Genomic DNA, 12,498 nt, shown 5'->3' with positions numbered 1-12,498 from the left:
GACCACAGGACATTTCCTCAGCATGCTGTCATCTCAGCAGACATTTTGTTCTTGTGATAATGGATTGCTTTGTGCTTTTCAGGTATGAATAAACACCATGAGGCAACAGGCTTCATTTAACTAAGCTGCAGTGTCACACCAGGAGGTGACAAGCCACTCTCCCTTTCCCCCTAATGTGACATGGGTAATACAAACACCTTTAGATCCTCCAGATACAAGTAGCCCCATGTACAACACAACTGTTATTTGTTTATCTGATGTGGATCACTAAATTTTGACTCATCCAAATGATGGCCAAAATACACACAGCAAGTGGATGTGAGGTGGAACATTTCAAGTTATTAGCTTTATTGTGATCAAAATTAAAACTAGATTCAGTGTGGGTATAGATTGATAAAATGCAGATTTCCAATAGCCCTAACCCATGTGACATGTTTACTACAGCATCCTATAATTCACTGGCCAAATATTTGTGCTGACTCATGTAATAGGCTATTCACAGTCTCAGTGACCCATTAACATCCTACAGGTTCTCATTGTCCACCACTAAATGGAACCATTAGCATTGCTATTGTTATTTAAATCGTACATTTCGTTACAAAGAGTATGGTTTAACTCTCTAATGAGGACTTCCTCAAACAAAGGACAGAGGCCTCTATTTTCTCTGCTCTCTAATCCCCTGCAACCTAGTGCTTTTCATGAGTTTTAAATGTTACACCAGAGTTATGAGAATTTCTTAATTTAAAGTACTGCACTTTTTTGTTTTCCTATAGATTATATAATTATTCACTGTGTCTACTCATGCACATCCTAATTTTCCTATATAGAGCATCAAGATCTTTTCATAATCAGACGTGTGTCCTAATACATCACTTTTCAGAGTTGCATACCGTAAAGCTTCTCTGATATATGTCTGTACATTCACAGTGTGTCTAACTATACTATAAGTATATAAGTATATAAGTTTGATAAGTAACAGACATTCCTGTCATACTTATGTATGCATACATACATACATACATACATAGATACTTACTTACTTGGCCTTTGTATTCCCTAACATTGACGAAGCCATCCAATCTTGTGCCTTTCGATCCAGTTGGCATCATTCCTGCTATAGAATGGATTTTATTATGTCGCTTTGACTTTGACATTAACTCCTTCAACACAAAGAGGTAAAAAAATAATTCAAGTTGAAATTTTTGTTATTCTCATTCATCTTAATCCACTGTGGATTGACTGAGCACCAACTACCATCATTAAGGATAACAAACGTGTGGAAATTATGTAAATGGCCTTGCAATTTGCTGATCATTTGCCAGAATAGTCAAAATCCCTAGATTAGTGGCACCACAATGGCCTGTTTTGTTATGGGGGTTCGTTTCTGAACCCGTAATCACAGGCCCTCACAGAAAGTGATGCTGCACCTCCAGAAGCAATAGGAAGAAGCTGGTGAAAGTAGATAGAAAGCGAGTGGCACATTATTGTGTCATCTCCTGTCTCCCGCTGAGACTTTCAGACTGCAGTCAGCATGGCTACGTCATTTAACCTTTCTCTGACCTCATGCAGACTAATGAGCGAGCCTGTCCAGAAAAAAACAAGTGATGCTACAGCAGCTGAAAGCCTTCACTGTATGTGGATTTTGACTTACCTGAGACATATATGTTTGTGGCTTGTTTCATTGTGGTTCTTTGATTGCTAATTCAGCTAATCTGTATATCATATAAAACATTTTTGTCCAGGTGCAATCTGTGCAGCATGTAGTAATGATAAGGAAAATGCCTATTGCTGACATGTCCCACAACACAAATAAATCAGCCATCATTAGATTTATTTTCATTATTATTATTTACACCTGTGCGTTTCTTACTGTGACAGGTCAAAATGTCTTCTGTGAAAAAGGCCTATTGATCAAATTACTAAAAACTAATTTACACGCTTGTGGGGCCCCTGGAGGTCTGGAGCAGTTGTCAGGTTGGTAATCCAGCCTCAACATGCACAATTTTGTACATTTTAAAAATATATCTGTATTAGAGCTGACAATAATAAATCTAAATCTAATCCATTCATCCATTGATTAACAGAAAAATAATGGAAAAATATTTTGATGATCAATAATCATTAAGTCATTTGCATTAGCAGTAATATCAGTATATAACATATAGCAAAACTATTAGCATTAGTATTATTGACAATGTACCAAAATATCAAATGCACTTTGGGAAATTGTGATGGGCATCCAAAATGTGTCAAACAATTAATGGAGAAAATAATTGGAAGATTAATCGATCATGAAAAAAACAACATTAGTTGCAGCCTTAAATTTGTATGCATGCATATACCCTTAATGTATCCACATGTCTGTGTTCTTATTGATTTATTATTATTTATTTTACTGACAACGTGACGTAAAAAAGGCCCCTCTTGTCAACTCAGCTGTAACCTTAAAATCTGTATACATTTTTGTATCATATCTTCTCTCATACTACATGATTGAATTTTTGTTATTTGTATTTTAAAATAAAATTTATAAAAAAAATAACATTTATAAAAAAAAAAGCCGTAACCTTAAAAAAAAAGGAAGAAAAGAAAGAAAAAGGAACAAAAAAAACCCCGACCAATCAGAAACCGCCCTGTTGGCCCTACAGACATCCCGTCATGCTCATGGCCTCAGCGCTACGTCAGCAGTGATACAGAAACATGGCGGTGTCCATTGCACGGCGCCCGGCTGCCAACGCTCGTGTGTTGTTATTAACTTTTCTCACAACGTTAATATTTCACCGCAGTGTCGCCGATATCGCCGCCGGTGCCTCGACGTCAGAAGAGCTTCCCCACCGCCGGTTTGAGTACAAATACAGCTTCAAAGGACCGCACCTGTCTCAGACCGACGGCAATATTCCGTTTTGGATTCACACTGGAAGTAAGTTTGCATCCAGCTGTCAACATCAAAGCGCTACAGAGCTGCTGGTCGTCTGTTGTTTGAACATAAAAGCCTCATGTATCAAGATGACATGAGGACAGCTGAGGCCGGTCATGTTTGGACGGTTTATAACTGACGTGTTTCCGCTAAGGATGTTGCAGAAATGACAGCAGTTTGCTTTGTGCATTCATTTAAAACGGAACCAGGGAATTGACTCATTTTAGCACCCTAGCTTTAAATGTCAGAGTAACAGTCCTATTCTAACGTGTTCTAGGCTGATTAAAAACTGCACGTTAAAGGCGCAGACTGTCTGTGGGAGTCTGTGCAGACACAACTCAAGTGTTGAACTTTCCTCTTGCACAGATGGGTCTTTGGATTCTTGCATCACACAGTGAGTTGTCTAGTTGCTGATATGAGCATTCAATAAGCTGCAGCATGAGATTACACTGCATTCCATCGAAATGAGCATTGATTTAGGGCCCTAACTAAAGATTATTAGTCTGTCAATTTCCCAGAGTCAAAGGTAACATCATAAAGAATATTTTATTAGACAGGACAATATAAAGGTGACCGGAAACTAGGGGAGAGAGATGTGGGGGGTGGCATATAAAGTCTAGACTGAAAGTGGGGATATTTTGATTACATGGACAGTGTCCATGTTGTTTGTTTTGTCCAACCAACAGTAGAAAATCTTAATTTATTCAGTTTACTAGTAAGGAAATTATAAAGAAAATAAGCAAATCCTAAGTAAAACGCTAGAACTAGGTAATGTTGACTTAAATATTTCGATCAATCAACTGTTTAGTCTATAAAATGTTCAAAAACAGAGACAGAAAAACAATTCAATGCCCATCACAAGTTTCCAGAACAAAATGCTTGTTTTATTGGTCCAGCACTGCAAAACCCAACGTTACTCAAGTTAAAATGATATGAAATAGAGAAAAGAAAAGCAGTGACATTAACAATAAATTGATAGGTTCCCGTTTCAGCACAAGTATGCAAATGTTTATGTAAAGCTAAGTAAACCTAGATTGTACAAACAAATCGGAGGAAAATGTTTAACAGTTTGTGAATCTGGTACTGAGGCAGTTAAAAGATCAAAGTAGGCACACCCTGATAATGCTGGCTTATGATAACAATACGACAAGTTGGCGGGCATGAGCTTTTTCACATCAGCTTAAGTGGAAGAAGGAGACACACTACTTTTTGTGTGCATGTGGTTTACTAAAAAACCACATATGGTGTTGAGATTTTTGTAGATGACTTAGTAGGATATTATTTTCTTAGGGATCATTGAACATAGCATGCTACTAAAATCCTGCTTATTCTCTCCATCTCTCCTCTCCATCCAAGATGCTATTCCTAGTGCAGACCAGGTGCGCATTACGACGTCCCTCAGGAGTCAGAAGGGCTCTGTGTGGACAAAAAACAAAGTCAGCTTTGACAACTGGGAGGCCGAGGTGACCTTTAGAGTATCTGGAAGAGGCCGGATGGGAGCGGACGGTTTGGTAAGGACAGGCAGTTCAGTTTTCTTTTAGGGCATGTGTTCTCCTATACAACTTACTAATGCACTTCCAATCACAGTCGTTATTAAAGTTTAGTTTACGTTTAATATATTGTCAGTACAGAAACATCAGACACTACACTGAACTGGCATACTCTACTACTTTATGCATTTACACTGGGGACACTAATGCGCTCTTGACTAATGACAGTAATATAACTCCATAGGGATGGGTATGAATACTTTTGTGTATTCACACAAAAACACAATTGTGTCTGTAGCATCGAGCATCATGATTCAAAAGTTGGTATTGAATGTGTGCTCATATTCTTGCTTTAATCAGATATTTAATAATCCAAATCAGTATAACATTCTTACTTTTCACTATTATATTTTATGTAGGTCGAGCAATTAATGAAAAGTAAACATTAATATTCCCCAAACTGAGGAAGTATTGGTTTGGTGTTGTTACAGAAACGTAGCTATTTTACTGACTCTGACATCTTCAAATGATATCCAGCCCTAATCTGCACTACCGTGCAGTTTACACGTAATCCACGACTTTACAGCCAAATTATGTCCAACCTCATAATTGCTGAATAAGCCAAACCTATATGTTGACCATGTTGATGTGAGAAATAAAGATGACCTGTAACGAGACCTCCTGTGACAACAGGTAAATAAAATATTCCGGTTGCATATTAAAACTGCATTTCAAGAGAAGGTGCATTTCCTGTTTCATGAGATGTGTCACACCAACAGGGTTTACATTACAAGCATTTCCTCACCTGACAGAACAACAGTTATGAACAGCACAAACATCTTCAGCTAGCTTGTGCTGCATAAGTAGCTTAACGTTTTTAATATACATTCTATAATGTTGCTTTGATGAGTTAAACCATGCCACTGGATGATTTAATCATGTCAGGGTGTGACGACTGCAGATCCATTTACCGCTGCACTTAACACATACGGTAAATACCTGTGATATTTTCTCTCCACATTCACTGTCCCACTGTTGACCTGACTTAACTTATTCGTCAGAAGAGACCCTAAAAGAGGCAAATCAAAAAACAATCGCGAAGGAAAATGGCTACTGCCTTTGACTTTTGTTTTGTCAAGGGTACTGAAACAAACTTAACATTTGTACCACATTTTCTTTGCCTACCAGGCTTTGTGGTTCACCACTGCACAAGGCCTCGACGGTCCAGTGTACGGTGCTGCCGACAGGTGGCATGGAGTTGGAATCTTCTTTGACTCCTTTGACAACGATGGAAAGGTTGGTTTTCATTCTTTAGCCATAACCATCAATGATTGTATATTTCTAAAAGTGTTCCTGAAAGTGTTTCATGGGGAGCTTTTGTAAACTGGCCAAAAAGACTCGCTGCTGAAGCCGTGTTCATTCTTTGACGGCTTCTGTTTGGTTGCTATCAACTGGTTTAGTTATAGAGGAAGAGTGTTGAAAATGAAATTACAGCCGTGAGCTGATCCATTTTTCAGATTCACTTTATACATATTCAGAAACCTGAAGGCACAATGAGTAGGATTTTTTACATACAAAAAGAATCCCTCTCAATCATCACGTACAACCCAAATGGCTGTGTCTGTATCTGCAGAGGCAAGGCAGCTTTATTTATATAGCACATTTCAGCAACAGGGCAATTCAAAGTGCTTTACATAAAACATTAAAGAGCAGTTAGAAAACAATTAAAAAACAATAATAAACAAATTAAAAACATTAAAAGACAAGAATAAAATTGATAGTGCAGTATAATAATAAAAGTTACAGTGCAGTATAAGAAATTAAAGTTAATAAAATAGATTATTTAAAGAAAAGCAACATCAAAAAGATAGGTCTTTAGCTTAGATTTAAAAGAACTGAGAGTTGCAGCGGACCTACAGGTTTCTGGGAGTTTGTTCCAGATATGTGGAGCATAAAAACTGAACGCTGCTTCCCCCTGTTTAGTTCTGACTCTGGGGACAACAAGTAGATCTGTCCCAGACGACCTGAGAGGTCTGGGTGGGTCATAATGTAGTAACAGATCAGAAATGTATTTTGGCCCTAAACCGTTTAGTGATTTATAAACCAGTAAAAGTATTTTGAAATCAATTCTTTGAGGCACTGGAAGCCAGTGTAGAGACTTCAGTACTGGAGTGATGTGATCCACTTTCTTGGTTTTAGTGAGGACTCGAGCAGCAGCGTTTTGAATCAGCTGCAGCTGTCTGATTGATTTTTTTAGGGAGACCTGTAAAGACACCGTTACAGTAGTCAAGTCTACTGAAGATAAAAGCATGGACAAGTTTTTCCAGACCCTGCTGAGACATAAGCCCTTTAACCCTTGATATATTTTTAAGGTGATAATAGGCTGATTTTTTAATTATGTTAATGTGGCTTTTAAAATTTAGGTCTGAGTCCATGACTACACCAAGATTTCTTGCTTTGTCTGTTGTTTTTAACATTGTCGTTTGAAGCTGAGCGCTGACTTTCAATTGTTCCTCTTTTGCTCCAAAAACAACCACCTCCGTTTTTTCTTCATTTAATTTAAGAAAGTTCTGGCACATCCAATCATTAATCTGTTCAATGCACATATTTAATTGTTGTATTGGGCTATAGTTCCCTGGCGATAAGGTTATGTAAATTTGTGTGTCATCCGCATAACTATGGTAACTTATTTTGTTGTTTTCCATAATCTGAGCCAGTGGAAGCATGTAGATGTTGAACAGAAGAGGCCCCAGAACTGAGCCTTGGGGAACTCCGCACGTCATATTTGTATGCTCAGATGTATATCAAGAGAGCCTGCCCTCTGCCCGTACTTTTTGTGTTTGTGACTTTTTTGGGGCGTTAACCTCTAAATGGTGGACACGGCACCAAAAAGAATGCAAATATAGCGAGGCGAAACGCCAAGCAGACAAATCTTGTTCCGAAACAAGAGTGGATCTGGAGTTGGCTTTCACCTGCTGGCAACCAACAAATCCTACTCATTCTGCCTTTTAAATATTAGTAGTAGTAATATTTAGTTTTGGCTCATTTTGGGGGTTATAAGAAACATAAAACAAAAAACATATGTACATGTTTTCCTTTTCTCTTCGTTGAACCCTATGAAGTCATAATTTATGTATGTTATTTTAAATATGAAATGTTTATTCTTTATATTTTGTAAATAGTTGTAGAAAGTAGATATATTTATAAGTAGATAGTTAAATAGGTTGCTGTCATGCAAAACAAATGCTTCATAGCTCTGTTTATCTCACATTTGAATATTATTTATTTCAGGTATGGGATTGATATTTTTTAGAGATTACCTAAAAGCAAATCCACCTCTGGTCGTCAGATGAAAAAAAATAATAAAAGGATTAATGGGTTTCCTTGTTTTCTTCCATCTTCATTCCAGAAAAATAACCCCGCTATAGTTGTTGTGGGAAACAATGGCAACCTTGTTTTTGACCATCAAAAGTAAGTAAACATTTCTTTTGCGTTGCTCAGATGTCATCACCAACTCAAAATTCAACTTAAAGAAGATTAGGAAATATGATTATATTTGCTTGGAAAGTAAATAATCCTCTATCTTTCCTAATCTCCCCCGGGCCAGTGAAAGCTTTAAATCACTTTTCCAGTGCCATTTCAGTTTGTCTTAGAATTCACACTGTTTGCTGTACCACTAAACAAGTATTTACAAAAACATACATGGGCATTAATGTTATTCAGTTATTTAATAAACTAATAAACATGTTCAGTGTTTATGTGGAGCACAGTGCTATATATAGATGAATGCAATTGTTATATTTTGTCTGAAAATGTTGTTTTGATCCAGTGACGGCACCACACAAGCCCTCGGCACATGTTTACGAGACTTCCGCAACAAACCCTATCCTGTCCGAGCCAAAATAACGTACTACAAGAAGACGCTGACGGTAGGAGAAACCATAAACACGAGTTGTTATTATTACCTATCCATATGAAGCTGTATATGAAGAGAAAAGAGGCAATTCTACCTCGTTAACAGTCAACACTTTTCAGGCTACGGCCCTGGTTTCATAATGCCAAATAATGACGATTAGCACAGTCGGTGGTGTTTTGTTTAGCTGCATCATTGTTCTGTCTTCCTCCTCAGGTTATGATCAACAACGGTTTCACTCCAGACAGAGAGGACTATGAGTTCTGCACAAAGGTGGACAACATGATCATTCCCAGTGAGGGCTTCTTTGGCATTTCAGCTGCCACTGGAGGTTTAGCAGGTAACATTCCACTCTCTGTGTTGAAAAGCTTTACAGTTGTGAGTTAAATGTGAGTATTGAGTATTCTCTACTACTCTGTAGTCCTCTTACCGAAAAGTCCCTCTTGAGCCATTTAGACACCAGACTAGTTTTCTCACCTGAGCAAAAATACAAAATCATTCATTTAAATTGTTAGGTGTGGAGGCTAATTAGTGTGCATTCCACAGTAACTTCTGTATACGTTTCCATCAATGGACTGTTTAGTTTAAAATAAGTATAATAAAATAAAAACAAACGGGCAGCTTTGTATTTTATATATTGGCAATTTCCTAAAATTCTTTTCTGAAATTACTTCCACGAGTTAATTCCAAAGAGTTAGTTCTCTGTTATCCTCCTTTTCATCAGCATATTTCAACACCTTAATATTACCACATTATGACTCTCTAAAAAGATTTTAAATTGATATTTAAAACATTATTAAAGTTTTTTTACTGTTTACAGTTTTTTATTGTTGTTACCCCATTACAACTTTGTTAAATAACAAGTATCATTCTCATGTTTCTGATCTGCTATTCTCCTGTTGCAGAAAATGATATTACCATTGTTATAACCAAGATATTACTCTGTAATTACCCCATAATCACCCCTTTCCTCTAACCTATACCCCCTTTTTAACCTTGTTATTACCGTGCAGTAATGAAAAGTGCTACCATAATTTAAAATATGTTCATTTCTGTTGTAATTTTCTAATTCAGAATGTCTTTCTTCCATCAGATGACCATGATGTTTTGTCCTTCTTGTTGTTCAGACTCACAGAGCCAGGCCAGCAACCGGTATCTACATTTTACTAGAGCTCCTAATACTTTCACAATCCTGTGTCCAGTTTACTTTTCTGTAGCTGCGCTATGTCTCAGTGTGTGCAGGCATGAATGTGCACAACGTAGCCTAAGCACAGCCTCTATTGAGTTCACGGAGGTTGTTTTTTTTTTTTTTGTCTCTCCCACTGAAGCCCCCACCTGATTCTGAGATTCCTAAAGAAGAGAAGGACAAGTACCAGGAGGAATTTCAGATCTTTCAGCAAGAGCTTGACAAAAAGAAAGAGGAGTTTCAGAAAGAACACCCAGACGTCCAAGGAGAGCCAAGTTAGTTTTCTAAAAAGCAAATCATAAAGTGATCGTGAATTGAATCATAAAGTTGAAAGTTGTTTTTATTTACTCTTTATTATCTGTTTTACTGCATATACTCTGATCAAGCCAAGTTAAATTGTTTGGAAAATTATACATCAAAGAGCCACAAAACATTACAATATCTCATGAAAGGTTTGTAGGTTGTATTTTAATTGGTTTGAGTCTTTGTATCCTCTTCAGTTGAGGACTTGTATGAGAGCGTGAATGACCGGGAGATCCGTCAGGTGTTTGAAGGCCAGAACCGGATCCACCTGGAGATCAAACAGCTCCACCGGCAGCTCGCTATGATCCTGGACGAGCAGCGGCGATATGTTTCCGTTATCACGGACGAGGTCGCCAAGAAGGGGATGAACGCTGAGTCGGGACAGGTGAGAGTGCCGTTGCCTAGAGATGGGTTCTGCACACGAGATGCACACAAAGATGTTACAGGATTCCCAAATAATTTAAAATAGCATGTATCATTTTTCACACAAACACAAATGTGGGGATGTGAAAAATAATCGGTGGTTTTGCTTCTACAAGGCATAGATCCATTTCCAGTCAGTTTATTGGTTCAAAAATGTATTCGGATGATAAGAGACCACTGGCAACCTGCTCAAACAAATGATCAACACATCCAAAAAAACATTCCCTTCAGTATCATTTCTGTGTACTCTTCCTGAGGTTAACAGCTTGTATCAATCGAGATGCACCGATTACAACTTTCTAGGCCGATTACGATTTCCTGTTTTTTAATTTTTTCGAACCACTTTACAGCACACGCAAATATTTATTTTCTATCTTTTCTTTAATAAACCATTTTGCACAGAACATATAACATTTGAACAGATAATGGATTGCAATAAAATAGAACTATATAAATTACTCCTGGTGTGGGAAATTCACACACATCTAAAGTGCAATGTTAGAACCATTTCCTTCTTTTCACATCCAAGATCCAACTAAAAAAAATGTGATTTTGGTTTTTGGTGTCGTCCCTCCACGCCCTACTTTTTCCTTGCAGGTGTTGCATATTGCAAACTAGTAATCTTCTGCACACACGCTGAAGAATTTCTGAAGACGAAGCTGACACGTTGCAGGTTAATTCACGAGGTTCCCTACATGTGTGAGAATAGCGCGGACACGCGCGACACTCAGAACACAGAGAAAGGAAAAAGAGACTGTGCTGTCGCGTCTGTCCGTGTGTGCGTGCGTCCTTGAGAACTATAACTCGTAGAACTTATGTTGTCAGTTAATTGTAGCGTTGACCGGCATGAAATCGGCATATGTCAGACTGACCTGCCGTTCGCCGGTCATGGCCGAGCATGTGAAAACCGGCCAATTCCGCTCACCGGCCAGTCTATCGGTGGATCTCTAGTTATCAAAACTAATTTATTCATAAAACTTTTTTTTTTTTTTTTAATGACTGCTTTATCAAATATGGACACTGGTGTGTTTAACCTTCAGACCATTATGTTTTATTTCTCTTTTAGCTGGATACTGTCGGTCAACAGCAGTTGGGCACTGTCATAACCACCCAGCACGAGGTTCTCAAAAGTCTGAATGAGCTAAGGTAAGCAACAACAATTGTTGTCAATAATCATTGTTTTTGATGTTTGGTCAGTCTTAAAAACTATCTGTTGTTTTTAACATAAGAGAGATCCGTGATACTCCAGAAAAACAAGAGAAATCCTGGCCGTTAAATCCCTGAAATCATATTTAATCTCAGGATGCAGTGGCTGCAGCATCACAGGTATCTGCCAGCCTGATAATCCATCTGCAGCACACACACACACACACACACACACACACACACACACACACACACACACACACACACACACACACACACACACACACACACACACACATATATGCTGAAAGCCTCTGCACTAAATGGGATAATCGTCACACTGCCTTGATCTTAGCTCTTAACCGTTTTACTCATTTGTTGTGATTAAATAAAAATATAAATTATTAGGGGTGTGAATCTTCACTAGTGTTTTGATTCGATTACGATTATCCTGTCAACGATTCAAATCAATTCGATATCATGATGCGTCACCTCCTCAATATTATTATATAGTCTGAACACAGCACTCAACAGACAAAAGGCAACAACAACAAAAAAAAGCAGCGACTGGAAAATCAACAAGTAACATAGTAGGCAATAATCAATTATGGTTTGTCACTGCATCGATGCAGAACCGTCCATCGCGATGCATCAATGCAATATTTAATTGTAACACCCCTATTAATTACCATGGCTGTAGTACTTCAGTCTGGCCTCCAGTCCACCTTGTTGAATTCTTGCACTTGTCTTGGTCTCGTACCTTGTTGGACTCGGAATTGTCTTGAACTTGGCTACTGGGAACTGGGCAAGTTGTCTGCTGCTGATTTGGGATCAGTTGTACAGAACTCCTTAATCACCATATTAACCTCCGATTGCTCGGCTTCCGGTATTTCTGGTTTCAGCTCAAGAAGCGTTAGCCCGACTATATATGCGATCAGATGAACATTTGTCGAGAAAATCAAAGGACCGACAGAGAGCCCTTCCATTTTAGTTAGATGGTCTCCTTACCACTCTCAGATGACGACAGCTTTATCCTTTATGTTTTGGGCTTGTTTGCCTTTAATTGATAGGACAGCTGTAGACAGTTAAGGGGGGAGAGAAAGGGGGGACGACATGCAGC

General features: G+C 38.2%; 1 protein-coding gene across 1 annotated transcript in view; it reads left to right on the top strand.

Moving 5' to 3' along the window:
• Positions 1-2,636: 2,636 nt before the first annotated feature.
• lman1 (lectin, mannose-binding, 1) overlaps positions 2,637-12,498 on the top strand; it is a 17,162-nt gene continuing 7,300 nt past the window's right edge. The window contains exons 1-10 of the mRNA XM_028601587.1: positions 2,637-2,920; positions 4,274-4,428; positions 5,596-5,703; positions 7,817-7,878; positions 8,237-8,336; positions 8,537-8,660; positions 9,414-9,472; positions 9,649-9,781; positions 10,007-10,194; positions 11,299-11,378. Coding sequence (XP_028457388.1) covers positions 2,701-2,920; positions 4,274-4,428; positions 5,596-5,703; positions 7,817-7,878; positions 8,237-8,336; positions 8,537-8,660; positions 9,414-9,472; positions 9,649-9,781; positions 10,007-10,194; positions 11,299-11,378 — 1,229 coding nt within the window. The 5' untranslated portion in view covers positions 2,637-2,700. The remainder of the gene's footprint in view (positions 2,921-4,273; positions 4,429-5,595; positions 5,704-7,816; positions 7,879-8,236; positions 8,337-8,536; positions 8,661-9,413; positions 9,473-9,648; positions 9,782-10,006; positions 10,195-11,298; positions 11,379-12,498) is intronic.

Source organism: Perca flavescens, chromosome 16 (assembly GCF_004354835.1).
Source record: "Perca flavescens isolate YP-PL-M2 chromosome 16, PFLA_1.0, whole genome shotgun sequence".
Taxonomy (NCBI): domain Eukaryota; kingdom Metazoa; phylum Chordata; class Actinopteri; order Perciformes; family Percidae; genus Perca; species Perca flavescens.
The sequence above is the reverse complement of the archived record's forward strand: the minus strand, read 5'-3'. Positions and strand labels throughout refer to the sequence as shown.